At 31.6% G+C, this 18,791-nt stretch overlaps 1 protein-coding gene across 1 annotated transcript in view; it reads right to left on the bottom strand.

Moving 5' to 3' along the window:
• Positions 1-13,807: 13,807 nt before the first annotated feature.
• The window catches only part of LOC127720863 (uncharacterized), a 59,000-nt gene continuing 54,016 nt past the window's right edge, over positions 13,808-18,791 (bottom strand). The window contains exon 13 of the mRNA XM_052227610.1: positions 13,808-17,781. Coding sequence (XP_052083570.1) covers positions 17,442-17,781 — 340 coding nt within the window. The 3' untranslated portion in view covers positions 13,808-17,441. The remainder of the gene's footprint in view (positions 17,782-18,791) is intronic.

Raw genomic sequence — 18,791 nt, 5'->3', positions numbered from 1 at the left:
AAACATTTATTAGATAGGAGTTCACTGATACGTATTTATTATTCTTTTATTAGACCTATATAAGAGTATGGTGATGTTGTTTGGGGCAATTGCTCCCAGCACGAATCTGAGCTTCTTGAAAATATCCAAATAGAAGCTGCTTGAATTATTACAGGATTACGACGTAATTCCTCAAGACAAAAATTTTATATTGAATTAGGTTTAGAAACTCTGGAGAATAGACGTAATAAACATAAGCTTATACTATTCTATAAAATATTAAATGGGATGACACCTACATACTTATATGAGTTAGTCCAGTCATATCTTCCCAGACAAACCCCTTATACTTTGAGGAATGAAAATAAAACTTTTCACCCGCCTCTTGCTAGAACTAGTTCTTATTTTAATAGTTTCAATCCTTCCACTATAAGACTTTGGAATAGTCTTCCTTTGAGTTTACAAAAATCCCCAAGTTTGGGTATATTTAGAAGTGGACTGGACAAGTTTTATAGGACTGATGATATATTTAAACCTTTCAACTATGGGATAAGGAAACTTAATATAAGTCATTGTCAACTCAGAAATAATGCTAGCAACCTAAAATCTCATTTGTTTAATCAGTTCTTATTCGAAAACACTTTTTGTGCAAACTGTAATCACCCTGTTGAGGATAACCAACATTTCTTTTTTATTTGCCCTAAGTACAATGATGTAAGACAGAATCTACTTGATTCCATTTACTCCATTGCTGATAATATTGACATAAATATTGCATTATTACTTTTTGGAAACAGATTATTTTCATATGATATAAATATTGCTATTTTTAAATCTGTTCAGAAATATATCAGTGACACTCAACGTTTTGTTTGAAATTTACTCAATTTTTGTTTTATTTAGTTTTATTTTTTATTTTTTTTCTCCTCCATTACAATATTAATTCATTTATCCCACTAAGTAAGTGTTGTTGTCTCTTTGACACATTCCCCATTTCCATTCTCAATTTTATTATTAGTGTCTCTTTCAAGCCATACATATATATTTCTAATGACTTATAAAGGATATTTGCATGTTTCAAGGTACTCGAATAAATGATGAGTAATTTCCTATATACTTAAATATACTTTACATTTAGTAAGTAACACTGTAAACATATATGTGCTCGTGTGTGCTCATAATTAGCATGCATGTTCCACTATATTACATTATTTTAAATACAGTTGTTATAATTGAATTATACCTTGTACATGTAATATGGAGAGAGCTTTTATAGGCTGTGCCTGTTGCTCAATCCTTTTCATATCTTAATGAATAAAATATGTTTAAAATCAAAAACATTCCGAAAGGTTTTGCCAAATGAAGCTAAGGAAATCTTTTCTGGGATAGAAAGCCCTTAGTTTTTCAAAAATTCTAAGTTTTGTAAAAAAGTTAATTTTATAATTGTGACCATATAATTGTTAATGGAGACAAGTTGAGATGAAAAATATGTTTCTGTATAGAGTTTTGTGTTACAAATCACCTGATGTTATATTGCTCTCTTGTGCAGCTACCATACCAATGCCTGTAAAATAAGGATGTTTACAGTCTTTAATCGTGTAGTAGAACACTGAAAGCATCGTGTAAAGTAATGCAAAAGGGGATTATGTATAAATATAGACATACTATAACATCGATTGCAAAATTAAACATGTTATAATCTGCAGTTTTCATTGCATGTCATTCCCGTCTGTCTTTGTAATTTGCAGTCCAAGACTGCATAAGCAAATTGAACGTGAATGATTCATTATTCAGCCTTTTAAGACATTTTAAGATCATAATGTCCGTTTCAGTTAATAATCAGATTTACTGTTGATATCTGAATAACTCCCTTAGAAGAATACGGTCTACAACGGTTTGGTCGTTCTATATAGGCTCTTTTTAACATTTTTTCTTTTTCTTTTCAGGCTTTTAAGGGGTCTCGGTGGCCGAGTGGTCTAAGTAGCGCAACTACTGTATCGATCACTAGCCTGTCAATACTGAGGTTGCGAGTTCAACTACGCACGTGGCAGGTGCGTTCGACTCCAATCTTAATTGAAAAAAATTGTCAGTTTTTCTACCGAAGGTTGGTGGTTTTCTCCGGGCACTCATGCTTCCTCCACCAATAAAAACTGACAACCAAGAAATAGCCAATAGTGCTGAAAGTGGTGTAAAATACCAATACCAATCAATAAATTCAGGCTTTTATTCTCTTCTGTGCCTGGTGAGGGTTGCTCCGGTAATACGTCATATACGAAGAAATATCATACCAAGTTTCATATATTCATACTATTGGAAATATTTAAAACGTTTCGGAGCAACCAAACCAGAAAACATCATAGGTCAACGATGCCTTACAGAGTTCTAACCTAATTCTTTATCCAATTACACCCATCTAATGTAGAAACGTGTCATTGTTTAACATAGTTAATCATATATTGGTGCCGAAGCAGTCGGTGATAAACTGAGGAAAGATAATTCATCGGTACTACATTGTGGTGTCCAATACTCGTGAATTAATGAAATAGAAACAACAACCACTTTAAGCCGTATCAAGTGTGTTTCTGGAATAAATAGTGTTTAGGGCCATGCAATTACAAACGAACAGAAATAAACTCAAATGCCTCGTCTACATACTTAATAATTATATAGTTTCAAATATGAACATGATGTGTACATTGTACAATGTAATATATCGCAGACGAGACAAAATTTAAAATGACTTAGTCTTAGTCTTCCTTACTATCCAAAGTTATATATTCTTGTTTAGAGCTATTATATAACTTTGAACCAAGTTTACAATTATTATGTATATATTGTTAATCAAGCATGGAAAAACTGAAATACTGGCTTCTAGAAAAAGGTGCCCATCAGGACTGGTTGTATACACAGCAGTGATAGTAATTAATTTCAAATTTAATTGAGACGAGTTTTTGTAACGACCATTGTAATTGATTTGATTATTTGTAGTTTCTTAACGACAAGTGGCAACTAATTAGCTCACCATTTCGCCCCTTATTAGAAATGGATGATATCACAATTGTTTTGAGTTGTCGTTTTCGGGGTTGTCGTCGGTGTCGTCGTTGTTGGAGTCGTCGTTGTTGTTGCGATTGTTGTTGTTGCAGGTTTCATATCTACGAAATGATTAATTCGAATAAATGAATAAATAAAATAAGATCATTAAACGAAGCAACAAAAATAGAGTAGTATAGATAAAAGTTAAAGGGCATACTATGACGATTTTTAGCTCAGAGTTATCAATATATTTGAAGAGAAAAACTAAGGACTCTACTTTTTTTGCACACATACTTATTTCCCCAGCATACATCTGTGTTACATTTAAGCTAGTCCATTGAAAACCAGGATAGCTTTTTATACTGTCTTTGTCTATAAACTAAAGATATAATTTTGATTTAAAATCAAATCATCTTTTGTTGTTTATATAGTTAGAGATGGTCAGGAGAAAACATAACTTTTGTAATTGAAGGCAAACATCAAAATGTAAGCAACAACCTATCGCCTTGGATATGTCTATACGAAATACGATATAAATTTAGTGTGTTTGGCGACATTTTTTTCCATTTGGTTACACCATATATATATTGTAATTACTTAATCTAGATGAAATAGAGGCGGCAGATACAAAAGCGATATTCATATGTCTAAGACAAACTGACAACGGCATGGCAAAAATACGAAAAAAAGAAAATATCAGTCTACAAATAAAGGCAACAGTAGTATACCGCTGTTCAAAAGTCACAAAACACTACACAGAAAACAAAAGACTGAGAAACACAACCCCAACCAAAACGAGGCTATTTCAGGTGCTCTGAAAGGTTAAGGCTATCCTGCTTTACGTGTGTGTGAAGTCGAAAATAACATAACAATCACCATACTGACAAATAAATGAGTATTCAAAACCAGAGAAGGAACACCGCTTATCATGCCATTTACCACATCCCTAATAACTCCACGTTATCCTTTCGCCTGAAAAAAAATTCTTAGACCAAACATTCAAAGAAAGGCCAACAATAGAGCATCCTAAGTGGTTTGTTGTTTCGATTACAAATTTTATCTTATAAGGATTCTTATCTTTTAATAATTCGAAATTTGCGTTTTTAATTACATTTTTAATCGTTTAAATCTTATGGTATCTTATCGTATCAATAAATCCACAATGCTAATCACATTGCATTTAGTATATCAGCAGTTCAATATCTATGCACCAAAATAGCATACAAAATTTGTATTGATTTCAGAAAAGTTTATTGATAACAATTTCGATTTGTAGGTTTTCCTCACATAAATAGTATTTATCTTATGAGACAGAAAGAATGACTTATAGTCCCAGAGCCAACATTATGACTGGTTTGATCGTGAAAAATTTTGTTTGGTGACACTTGCTGCTTGATACATGTATTCGCATGTTTTATTGTATGAGATCTGGATTGGGCGCCTCTTTTCTGCAGTCTCAAATGGTTTAACCATTTTTCTCTATTTTTTTTTAACCAATTTTTTTCCAATCTGTTTACTTTATTTTAGCACCCCTTATTCTCCATTCTTTTATCCTATTATGCTAATTATTCACTATTCTGTAAACCCCATCCACACCCTCTGGTGTGTATGGCGACCGGAGATGATTACCTGTCGACCCCACAAAGCCTCAACTCCGTTTGGAGTTCATACAATTCGCATTGAGTTACCCTCAGGATTTTCCCTGTATGCACAACTGACTAATGATATTTGAACACGGCCTTCATATTATATAATCTTGCAAAAAAAGCTTACCGGGAACCCATCTCCAATTCGTTTCATCACCTCTGTCATGGGGTCCATATACCGTTTATATTCCAATGGAGCTCATTTAAGATAGTCATGACCCAGTTTTGTGTTGCTTGATTCCTGATCTGGATAAGATCACCTCCTTCTCCGGTACACCGACTTCTAGCCGTCGTCCAATATAATTCGGTCTTCTCGTATCGATAACATTTCTCTCCAAATGTTTGGAGATAAATAGATTTTGACAGATGGTCAGGACATGTATACATGTCATCGTTTCCGCTAGTTTCTGGAAAAAGGCTCGGGAAAAGGATTTATTTCAAAACATTTAATGATGTTTTGACGCGATGGACAAAGGATATATTGTAAACTATGCTGATATATATAAATGTTTGAACTAAAATAAATATGTAATCGATTGTATTTGGTCAATTGGTAAATTAATTTGAGTTATTTCTTTCTTTCGAATCTGTCCCTTTAAAGCGTGTTGAAAATAGCATTGTTCATGTTTTCGAAATCATGTTGTACTCATTGTAAAGCAAATTGTTTTCTCTTTATTTTATTTAGACACAATAGTAGAAAAACGAAAGACTTAACAATGTTTTATACTTTTAAAAACACAAATATAGAAGTAAAAGAGGGACGAAAGACACCAGAGGGACAGTCAAACTCACAGATCGAAAACAAACTGACAACGCCATGGCCAAAAATAAAAAGACAAATAGACAAATAATAGTACAGATGACACAACATAGAAAACTAAAGACTAAGCAACACGAACCCCACAAAAAACTGGGGGTGATCTTATCCATATCAGGAATCAAGCACATGTGGCATCCGTCGTGTTGCTTATGTTATTACAAATCCGGTAAATAGTCTAATTCGGTAGGTCACATTCGTAAAAAGGGAAGGGTATTGAAGTTACGACATAAGGAACATATCCGATATCATCTGTGAAACGGTTATTCCATAAGGGTCAGCCAACTCGTGATGGCGTCCGTAAAATTTACGAAGGGATGATTTCAACTTATGTGTATTTAAATGCTGGTGATCAACAACCTGGTTGAATTCGATACACAAGAAAATTTACTATTTGATAGGGCATTGCTTCTTGAGGATTTATCTCTTTCCAAGTTTGGAACATATTTTATCCAATAAAGAGATTATCTAGTTGCTTGGATGACAATAATACGACATATGATCTATGTTTACTCTCGGAACCTCCTAATAACACATAATATGTAATTGATATCAATTAATAAAATAGCCTCCAGTGCCTCTCAAATCCCTAATGGTATAGAATCACTAATTCGGGCCCGGTCAGAAAGAACATACAAGAAAGTTGTACATATTTTAAACAAAAAAGTTCCTACGCATAGCTATAACTTTGTCATTAAGTAAAATGTTTGGGTAATATTGGTATCAAATGAAAGCTTAGGGACTTGAAATCACTGTTAAACCCTTGTCAAAAATATTTTTTGAATAATAAAAAAAATATATGAAATTATCATTGGAGGGCACATTTGCCCTGTTATTTAAATCATAAGTACATGTGTATTAAAACAGAATAAAGACAAAAGTACTTAACTGATGTTCAAATCTTACAAATTTATTTAGAATGTACAAATCATGATAAAAAAAACCTTAAGGATTTGCATGCATTTTACATGGAGCGAGAATGAACACGTCGACAGGGTTAGCGTCTCCTGTATTGTGTGTATCATCCGTCAGGTTAGAGTCGGTTAAACTACAGATCAGACGACAATTCGGGTATTTAAAGACCTAAGACCGCAAACACATGTCGCTATTGAGTTGACACACCGACAAATTTTAAAACTTGTGTTGTATCGATGTTAGTCGTTCTTCTTCATAAACCTGTCTGGGCAGTGTTCGTGTCTTGAGCACACACTGATAATGAGGATCGTCTAATGTAAACATTCAGCTATATTACGTATCAATTGAGATATATAGACGCCATACGATGGGATGGTCAATGTATAACTGCAGAGAAATGGAAGGTTGAGAATGGGAAAGCTGAAGTCGTCACGTTAGTCATACATCTATAGTTTGCAGGCGACGATCTGTGTCAAAGGTCAGGTAAAAACTCTATATAAAGCATACTACCTAGTTGTCGAGCCTGCGACTTTTGTCGCAAAAGCGAGACATAGCGATCCTACATTCCGTCGGCGTCGTCGTCGTCGTCGTCCACAAATATTAACTCTGTGGTTAAAGTTTTTCAAATTTTAATAACTTCCTTAAACTATCCTGGATTTGTACTATACTTGGACAGAAGCTTGTTTATGATCATAAGAAAGTATTCAAAAGTAAATTTTGTTAAAAAAATCCTGTTTATCTGTATTTTACTTATAAATGGACTTAGTTTTTCTGCTAGTTAACATTACATTCACTCTGTGGTTAAAGTTTTCAAAATTTTAATAACTTTCTTAAACCATCCTGGATTTGTACCATACTTGGACAGAAGATTGTTTATGATCATAAGATAGTATTCAAACGTAAATTTTGTTAAAAAAAATCCTGTTTATTCGTATTTTACTTATAAATGGACTTAGTTTTTTCTGCCAGTTAACATTACATTCACTCTGTGGTTAAAGTTTTCAAAATTTTAATAACTTTCTTAAACTATCCTGGATTAGTACCAAACTTGGACAGAAGCTTGTTTATGATCAAAAGCTAGTATCTAGAAGGAAATTTTGTAAAAAACATTTCCTGTTTTTCCGTATATTACTTATAAATGGATTTAGTTTTTCTTCCAGTTAACATTACATACAGTCTGTAGTTAAAGTTTTTAAAACATTTATTAGATTCAAAAACCATCCTGGATTCTTACCAAACTTGAACAGAAGCTTCTTACATTCAAAAGATAGTATCTAGAGAAAAATTTTTAATATTTTTTCCCCATTTTTGTTGAGCCTGCGACTAATAGCAAAAGTAGGCGAGACACGGGGTTCCGCGGAACCCTTACGAATTGTTTTGATGGTATCATTAATGTCAAGCTCACCGATATATATATAAGATGAACACTCTCAATGAATAGGGGTTATTAAGTGACAGGACATCGGCAATATATCTAAAAGTGAAATTAAAGAGATTGTTGAAGGCCGTACAGAGACCTATAATTAACTACATCTACGTTATTTTATCTCTGATGGATAGTTGTCTTATTGGCCCTCATTCCCAATCTCCTTCTTTTATATAGAAAACAATTAAATTCTATTGCGGACTTTTATTGAAACTTTTCTTGGGAAACTCATAAAAGGTAAAATACATTTTAGTTCTGAATGTTTAAATGGATATGAGGTTAACACAACAATTTCATAGTGTATTTAACTGTCGTTGTCATTTAATGTTGATTTGAAATGCATGAAGGCTGACGGTGACACTTTAAAATCAGTATAAAACATTTAATGCGACTTTTTGGATTCACATCTCTAACATTTAATAGGAAAGTAATAGGTTAGTACCCTTTGCTTAAGGATATACACAGAGACATATTGACAACAAAACGGATTGAAATACTGATTTATTTTATTGTCACCAGCCTCATAGCAATGTATACGTTTGTGTCGAGAATTGTCTCTTTCAAATATTTAAAATTTCCTTGACACGCGTTGTAATAATAAAATATATTATTGTGACCTTATCCTCATTCTATTTCCGAACAACCCCACATATAAGGAAGTTCAGAACATATACATTTCTTATTGCAACATGCTTAAAATAAATGATTCAGGTGGCAAGATCTTGATTTAAGGTTTATCAAATATCTTACCTTACTCATGTCAATAAGTATATCTAAAGTTTAACAATATGGTGTAGTTACATATAAAGCAAGATTGCTTTCATGTATTTTGTTGTAATACTACTTATATTACACAACACTGACTTACTATAAAGGTTTAACACAATTTTACATCTTTTGTTATAATGGGTAGATGATCAATGGGCCAAAGTGTCAACAATTGCTCTACGTCGATCATTAAACCAGTGTAAAATAGAACTGTAAACTCGCAAAAGGAAGAATACCCCTACCCCACAACTCCATTATGTCTCATTTATTCTATGTTTTATTTGGTTTATGTCTGAAAGTGATAGTAAGATCTGAAATATTAATTACATATATTTATTTTAAAATTCTAATGGTCTCTTTCTCACGAATACTTTTACTCAATCACTTTCACGATATTCTCTTCGAAAAAAGTATAAAACACAAAAACACTCAAAACATTACAATAATAACTTTCTAAGCTAAACAAAAAGGTCAATACAATATTGAGTTGCATTTATAGGCAAAGTTTCTAACACTTAACTTATGCTACTTGCGGCGAATAAAAAAGAGACGGTCATCGTGTGATGATGTAAATAGTTTTAGGAGTTTTTAACCCTTCGACTATCAACCATTTATTAGAATTCATAAATTAAAGTTTTCCCGATAAGCTTAGATTGAATCAAATCAAGACAGAGGCATTGGCTTGTGTATAGCAACGGAACTATGGTTTTTAAAGTCATCTGAATTTTTTTAAAATATGTTTTTATACTTGAATGGCTGTTTTACAATAAAACACGTGTACATGGACTTTTAAAAGAAAATCCTTTATCTTATTAAAATTCTCAGAAATGTACTGCTATTGAATTATTGTCTTTCCGTACTCTAATTCGCCAACTTTTCCGTATGCAGTGATATTAACCACTAGACCTCTCATTAGAACTTCGGAAACCACACAGCGCAAGTGCAAGGGAAACCACGTGATGAAAGAAAAGGTAAACAAACGAGGATAACTGATTCTAAAAAAAATACACAAAATAAAACAACTAGTCATTAAACAAATGCTATGACAACGTTTAAGATGTTTAATCAACAAATGGAAACGAAAGGAAAATATATTAGAAAAATAAACATCGTTCTGTCATTTTACTTATTTTTCACGTGCTCCATGATGCTTTGTTGATTGTTAATTAAAGTCCCGAACGTTGAACTTCGACAACAAAATCCGAAAGTTAATTAGTTTACGATCAAGTGTCACTAAACACCATATTTTTTGTCGTTTACATGTTATGGATTCGTAATATTTGTTGAATGAATACTTTGTTAAGTGTATATGCATGCATTGGTTCAATAATTTCCTTGATATTTTAATTAAAAGAATCTCGTTTCACATGACTTTGACTACCTATGATTTAAAAGGTAATAATTGTGAAATGTGCGTTTAGTGAAAAATTTACTTCCATATATTATAAAATGTTTCACCAGGCTTGATATAAAAGACCTTGAACATATTTGTTAACAAGAAACACGTATATGAAATTTTAAACTAAATTGATACGAAGCAGATTTTTCTGACTAGACAAATAATGTTCAGCTATCCAAAGTACAATGTGAAGATAGTGTGATAAACATGAAGGAAAATGTTGCCGTATGAAAAAAATCAGTGGAACAAAATGCCAGAAAGGAACTAAAGTACATACTTACACAAAGACAGTTAGAGAGGGAGGGAGAGATGAAAAGTCAAAGTTCTAAATTATTCGTTGATTCGTTTCATGGTCTTAAGTCAGTATTAAAAGGGCATTAGCTACGAGATATAAAACAAAATTAAAATACGACTTTTTTTGTTCAATCATTATTGAAAGTGAAATACTAAAATAATAATTCGCATTTAGCAGCCAGCTTCGTTCAATTTTGTCAAAATAGGCTAATTGTGCGTATTGCTGTGTGTTTGTTTATTCTACATTGGCTAGAGGTATTGGGGAGGGTTGAGATCTCACAAAACATGTTTAACCCCGCCGCATTTTTGCGCCTGTCCTAAGTCAGGAACTTCTGCCCTTTGTTAGTCTTGTATAGTTTTTTTTTAATTTTGGTTCATTTATTTATTTATTTTGGTAAATTTATACGATATATTTGGTTTACAGTTTGATTTAAAAGAAACACCGACATAGCTAGATAATACTATTAATTATCTTATAACTACCACATTTTATATTAATTAGTATTGTAATTTTCATTATTATTGATAAATGATATATGAGTATTATAAACCAAATCTTGAATTCTATCCTAATTGTATACTATTTTGGGGAAATTTCAGAAATTCAAATGTGACCTCACCCTTTTTTTAGCGTTGATCTCTTTGGCTAACTCGGCTATGAATTTTTATGTGCTGGTTTATGTTGTTTTATGTATCCGTTTTTATTCTGAAGTTAGTCACCACTTCGGTGTTATCATGTATATCTATTATATAGTCATTTTTATAAATTTACTGCTTGCAAAAGTATGAATTATTCTAAATTTTAAGGATTTTTTTATCCCAGACATATAACCTTAGCCGTATTTCGCACAACTTTTTGGACTTTTGGTCCTCAATGCTCTTCAACTTTGTACTTGTTTTGGCTTTCGTACTTTTTTGATCTGAGCGTCACTCCCATTTATTTGTATTGTAGTCCTGTCATGTAATGTTGTCATTTTAATGTTATATTTTACATTGCCATAAAAGCGCGAGGTTTGGCTAGCCACAAAACCAGGTTCAACCCACCATTTTTTTCTTAAACTGTCCTGTACCAAGTCAGGAAAATGGCCATTGTTATATTATAGTTCGTTTCTGTGTGTATTAAATTTTAATGTTGTGTTTCTGTTGTGTCGTAGTTCTCCTCTTATATTTGATGTGTTTCCCTCAGTTTTAGTTTGTAACCCGGATTTGTTTTTTTCTCAATCGATTTATTAATTTCGAACAGCGGTATACTACTGTTGCCTTTATATGTTTCGGAGTTTAGTGTGACGTCCATTTTCTCTGAATCAGAATACATTTTTGTTTAGAGGCCCGCTAAGGCTCGTCTCCGGTTGCGGGATTTTCTCGCTGTGTTGAAGACCCATTGGTGGCTTAGAGCTGTTTTCTGCTCTTTGGTCGAGTTGCTGTCTCTTTGACACATCCCCCGTTTCCATTCTCAATTTTAAGATACATCGCTGATGAATTATTCATTTGCAAGTGAATAATTCGGCTTCATTGAATCCATATTCATTTGACCTTCAACGATGATTAACATATTTTTTTAACCTACAATATGAAATCAAACAAACCTAGAAAAAACTAATTGCACGTGTTCGCTATCTATTTATATCTTTATGTTTATATCGGGTTATATGACCGTAAATTGTTTGTTTTAGACTTTTAATCATTTTGGAAGTATTAGTATATATATGTTGTAAATCAAATATGAGAATTTGAGTCAAATCGATGAACATGAATTTGACGGCTAATGCCCCTTTGATTAGAAACTTTTTAAAACAAATTTCTGGTACACCAATTAAAAATTGTGCAATGATAAACGGAAATTTCTTCCAATGAAAGTAGCATGATTTCCCAGTAAAATAAAAAGTGATAACTTCACGTGTTGAATAAATCCGATAATTCCAATCCTGAAGCAGACGACATGAAACACTTGGTTCTGTCAAGACGTTGTCGATGATGTTGCGAATGCGCAGAAAAATATATTGTTCCTTGCATTTCAAAATGTAATTTCATTAAAACGCCAATGTAATAAAAATAATTATTAATGCAAAAATTTGATTATCGAAAAATTTGTGACTGAACAAAACTGGAAGTTAAATCATGCGGTATGCTAATTCGTAAATCAATGCGTTGATCGGTAACTCTTTGAATGTTTTCTATATTTGAATTCTTAGATTAGTAACTCAATAAGTAACGACACCCTGCTAAGAATCTTCAACAACTGTCTAGACTAGGTAAATTCTATTCATGAAATTTTGGGCAAATCTATATTCTACTGTTCATAAATTTTCAAATTTAAAATGAAAGACACATATATTCCATGTTATTATTCAATATGGGTATATTGACCAGGATAAGTAGACAAGTAAAATATTTATGACTTTCAAATTGAGGAGACACCCAAGGAAAAAATTGATAATACGAAATATTCCAATATCATTCTAACAAAAGTGATAGGAAAAGATTCAATTTGTATGTAAGAAAAATTATGTTTCCAGCTCGGAGAGTTACAGTTTCTTACGTTATTGTCTTCAATTTTCCTTCTTATTATTTATTTCTGTACACAACTTTCAGGTTTCGGGAAAATTGAATGTTTCCAAAATTTCCTTGAACATAGTTCTTCCTTCTTCAATACATCCCCATATCTGTGGTACAATTTATTAAATGTTTTGCCCAATTAACGATATGTTTCTTCTTCCTTTAAAACTGTCTTTAATATTTCAGTGTTAACAGATTATTTATTTATTTTACAGTATATTCCTGTTGTATCTGCATTTCGTTTATCATCAAGGATTAAGTAAAGACAAAAATTTTGTTAAGCCATCAAGACTTTCAAATAATATTAAAAATGAGTCGAAAAACTGAGACAAAGTTACCAAACAAAACGAAAACTCTATGCAAATTTAGAATCAATTCTCTAACTAAATGTTTCTACCAACTATAAGTGTACTTTCAATGGACTGGACTGTTAAAATGAATGCCTCCGTCAAAATCATCTAATTACGTAACAATTAGAGAAAATAAGACAGGAAACATCCTTTTTCCTGAGCCAAACGTTTTAATTCTCTTCAGTAAACACAGATTCTTGATCAGTATTTTGATTTTATCTACGACATATACAAATTGAATTAATCAACTAGAATTAAAAGGATATTTCCTGATGGATATAAATTTTCATCTTTACCGAGTCTTGTTTATAATTTTGCGCAGTTTAGCCGCTTGAAAATTTGTTTTTCACTTTTGTACACATTAATTACTCGCATTTTATTCGACAAAACAACCTGTTTGTTTTTAATGATCAACCAAAATCTAGTAAATGTGTTAATGAATTAAAAAGACTACCGAAGATCTGGCATCAAAAATCAAATTCAAATTATCAGCCACCGTGTAAGAATATTGTTAGAACACGGGAGGGGGGTTTGGTAGGGGTTGGATTTGGGGGGTTGCTCCCTGAAACGTCGATTATACTTCAAACACAAATCCCAGGAATAAATGAAAACAGAAATAAATGAAATGGTCACAACTTTTATTATTGGACATAAGCATATTATACGTTTTCAAAATATACAAAAAAATGGAATTCTTACATATAAAGGTTTTATGCAAAATTTCTATCATTACAGTCCAATAATTTGGAAGTTAATTCCAATTTGAAATTTTTTTTGGAGACAGTGCTGGTATATTGTATTTATCCTTTGACTACAAAGCATATGCAAAATGTATTTGAAAGGCTTTATATTTTTACAATCGATTATTGAGCCTCAGATCAAGGACTAAAAAAAAATCTAAATGTGTAGTTTGATATGAGAGTCTGAACTCTTGACGTTGGCACAAGTTGTTTTTCCTAAAAAGCAAATTATTTTACGAAAATATATTGTTATGACTATTGTCACAAAAATCTCTATTTTAAGTCAATTTTGACATTTTACTCAAAATTTGACCAGCAGTTGAGTAAAATGAGATGAGTCTTCTTAAATGTAACATTCAAAATTGTATCTGTCATCTCTTTAATTTTCTGCAAATAGAGCCAAGTGTAGGGATTATATGTAGAATGAGAATGTTTCTGTAATTTGTTAATTGACTTTGCAACACTTGTCTTTTCATTCAATTTGTACTGTTGCAAATAACAGTAATTTGTTTTATTGTAAAGCTACACGAACAAAATACAAATCAAGTTTCTTCTCTGAAACGACGTAAAAAAATGAAAACAACACGTTATAAATTTCATGCGTCCGAAGCGCTTTTCATGATTTACCTTCATCAGGAACGCTCAAAGCCAAATATTTGAAAGCCAATTATGTTTAAGGACCGAAAACGTTAAAGAGCTATAATAAAACAAGGACCTAAAAAATAGCCAAATCCATCTAAGGCCAACTTTGCTTGATGGAGTTGAAACCTTAGCTTCTGTATAATTTCAAAATTTATAAACGGGCAATTTTAAAAGTTTGTTATAAATCATGTCAGTACCGAAGTAACTTATGCAAAAAAAAGTGCTGTTCTATCTTGGTTAGTAAATTATTGCATTTTATTTGCCATCTACTTTAAATATATTACTTCAAAAAATGTATTGACATTTTACTGTTTGTATTATATTAAGTACAAGACACTTGACCTAAAATTTATTCCTTTTCTTTGGAATCGAAAATTAGAAATCCAAAATAACCAAAATCAAAAGTTTCATATGTTTTAACAAGTACTGAATCATTTAGTTGTGTTTTCTTTGAACAGTTGTTTATAACACATTTACGCTTTAATACAGTGAATAAAAACACATCATTAATATATAATTGAAATCGAAATTTTTGTTATGAAAGTATCACGCGTTTGAAACATTTTATGATTGATCTGAAGTTATTACTACAATTTACAGAATTATGCATTTGAATTGCCAAAAACAAATTCATCAAAGATACCAGTTTTAAAATTCGGGAACTAAGAATGTAGCTTAATGTTGTTCAATAACTGAAAACTGTTGCAAATGACAAACTGGTGAAATAATCCATCATGATTCAAAATTATCATATAATTATTAATGAAGCCAAAATATAAATTATTCCAGCCTTTAATGCTGGAAAGAAACATTTTGATTTCATTAATTCTGTGTAGTTCTTATTATCCGAGGATGATCAATTGTCATGGCTTTTCGTTGTTTGGTAATTAAAAGAAACGTATTATCAATTCAGACCTATCATTTAATGATTTGTTCAATCAAAACGTGTATACATTAAAACATTTTAAAACAATAACGTTAGATAACCAGAATTAGAAGTTTTACATTAAATGAAATTGGTTTAATGCTGCTATATTTAACAATTTTCATTAAATTACATACTAAGGCATTAAAAACTAATCTCTAACTTCCTAATAAATCAGGCTGTTTTTTCTATTTATTTTTTTAAGCATTATATAAGGAGCTCTTGAACACTACTAAATATATGTAAAAATACATTGATATGATAGAAAAACACAAATCAAGTCTAAATATTATGCATTTTAATAAGAGCTTAAGTAATAGCTTTCATTATAAAAGTAGCAAAAAAGGTAAGCTCACTCATACCAAATATTTAAAGGCATTACTTGAAAAAAAATGCTTAATCCTTGGAAAAATAGAAAGACTGTAGAGGGTCTTTTTGAAACATTCAAACAATTCCTATAAAATCCGACATTTACCTTAAAAAAAAACAAAAATACACATATTTCTCTTTGCAGCAAATATTTGGTCATCTGCATTCCAATTGTTCCCAAGTCATCTGCATTCCAATTGTTCCCAAGTCATCTGCATTCCAATTGTTCCCAAGTCATCTGCATTCCAATTGTTTCTAAGTCATCTGCATTCCAATTGTTCCCAAGTCAACTGCATTCCAATTGTTCCCAAAATCTTTATGTCAGGAAGACCATTACATTTGCAACATGAGTGTTATTAAAAGGTTTTATATATTTATTAAGAAAGGATAAAATTGAGAATGGAAATGGGGAATGTGTCAAAGAGACAACAACCCGACCAAAGAGCAGAAAACAGCCCAAGGCCACCAATGGGTCTTCAACACAGCGAAAAGCCCGCATCCGGAGGCAGGCTTCTAAACAAAAATGTGTAATAGTTCAATGAAAATATGACGTCATACTAAACTCCAAAACATATAAATGAACTAAAATTAAAAAAACATACAAGACTAACAAAGGTCAGAGGCTCCTGACTTTGGACAGGCGCAAACATGCGGCGGGGTTAAACATGTTTTGTGAGCTCTCAACCCTCCCCCTATACCTCTAGCCAATGTAGAATAAACAAACATGGAACATGGAAATATAAGGCTGTCAATATACAATACATCCCGTTTTGACAGCATGACCATTTAATATTCTTGGGTGGCCAGACGGTTTTTTTTAGTTTATATTTATTTTGAGTCGCTGCAATGAATGATCATTTATCATTAAGGCAATGCCAAGTGAAACTCTGCCAGCAGATATAAGCAACTCAAAAATAGAAAACAATTATAAAACAATGGCAATAAATGTCCATTATAGAAAAAAATAATTAAATAATCTATTGACGATCATGAATCTGAAGTGAAAATTAAAAAAAGTATGAAAGTTAACCCAAAAAATCAGATTAATGCATCAATATATTTAAACAATATACTTTACACAAATTAGCACTATATCATCATGACAAAACAAATTGATTATTTAAATAATTGTGCATAATTTATATGCTTAAACTTATCAGAAAGATGCTAAAATCATTGGTTATAGCTTATATTATAAGTATTATTTTTCAAGCAAGCATCAGTATTTTTTACCGAGTATACCACTTTTTAGAAAATCGTTGTAAAATTATATAACACCTTACAACTGACAATTTCAAATCTTTAACTTTTGAATTTTCGTGTTAACATTGTTCACTTTTCTAAAAGTGAATTTCAGAGTGAAGAATTAGATTATGCTTTAGAGATTATTATTGTATGCACTTGGAGGTTTTGCCAAATCTTAATCGCCATCACAGTTGACAAGGATATCATCCAAACCAAATGGTTGTCTTTTTGCATTGTTTAGTTCATAGTATACTCCTGATTTTAGTTCTTAGCGTAGAAATAGTCATGTTCTGTCGAAGGACTCTCCAATTTTTGCTGCCCCATGCATATCAATATATTAATAAGGCGAGTTATCTGAACCATCAACGTTTCCACACTCTTCATATTGTTTTTTTGACGTTTTATTACAATTTTCATATTCATCATTATCATATTTTTGTAGATAGACATTTAACTTGTCATCCATCTTTTGTTCCAATATTTCGTAATAATGGCCGCATTCTTTGTCAATTACGGAAACGTTTGGTAGTTTAGCTTGACATGTGGCAATTTCATTTGGTTCTGCACATACGTTTTGATTTCCGGTTTGGACCGGATCATTTAAGCTTCGTTCATGTTTACTGATTCTGGAATTTGACGAGAACACGCTCTTATCTATGTCACTTTTCTTTTTTCTCCTGAAAAGGTAAAAATTATTAAGTTTGATATATTAGTACAATATTTTCAAAGTAAAAAGGAGTTAAAACAAGCTATGATGTAAATATATAAGTTGAGAAAACATGATACTTATCGTTCGTTTCATTATTTTGAGCTGATATGAATTATTAGTGCCTATCAAAATGATTAATATTAAAATAATTCAAATCATTATAATGATTTTTACGTGAAAGTTTAGCTAAAGATGAATTATGTTTTGTAAATAACAAGCAAGTTTTACTGAACAATTGTTACACCTACAAATCCTGAAATGTATACTAAATGTATGTGGTATAAGTTAAACTATTTGCTGCGTATGACTTAATTAGTTTCTTTAAAAAAGGCGAAAGATAAAGGAAACATCAACAGTTGTCCTTTTCTAGATTTGGACATTTCAATCTCTAAAAGAAAACTCCATACTAAAATTTACGACAAAAGAGACGACTTTTCATTCCCTATTGGTAATTTTCCTTTTTTAGACGGCGATGTTCCTTTGGCTCCATCATTCGGTGTTTATTTATCCCAACTCGTTCTTTATGCGTGTGTGTAGTGATGTCATAGATTTTAACGAACGTAATCAATGCATCACTGGTAAATTATTAAGTCAGGGATTTCGTAACCAGAAATTACGTAAAACGTTTACTAAATATTTCATAGATACAAAGATTTGATTAGTAAATTTGGCTGAACCTGTAGAAAACTGATTAAAAAAGGTATTTCACATCCTAAATTTTAAGGTAATATTGTACTTAAAGCGCGGAAATCACTATGTGATCCGTGTAAACTTATCGAACCTTTAAATAAACTATTTAGTAAAGGTTATCTTACCAATGTTGTAATTAGATCTTTGAATACAGTTTACATTGGCACTAATAAAGGTTTTGTCATCAGCAAACTCAAACATAACTAAATTTGTATTCTTTTCAAACGGGATGTATAAAGACACATCCACGTTCATTTTGATCTATAAAGAGGTTAACTCCTAACTATT

This window comes from Mytilus californianus, unplaced genomic scaffold (assembly GCF_021869535.1).
Source record: "Mytilus californianus isolate M0D057914Y unplaced genomic scaffold, xbMytCali1.0.p SCAF_11, whole genome shotgun sequence".
NCBI classification, from domain to species: domain Eukaryota; kingdom Metazoa; phylum Mollusca; class Bivalvia; order Mytilida; family Mytilidae; genus Mytilus; species Mytilus californianus.
Note: the sequence above shows the minus strand (reverse complement) of the source record. Positions and strands in the feature narration are given on the sequence as shown.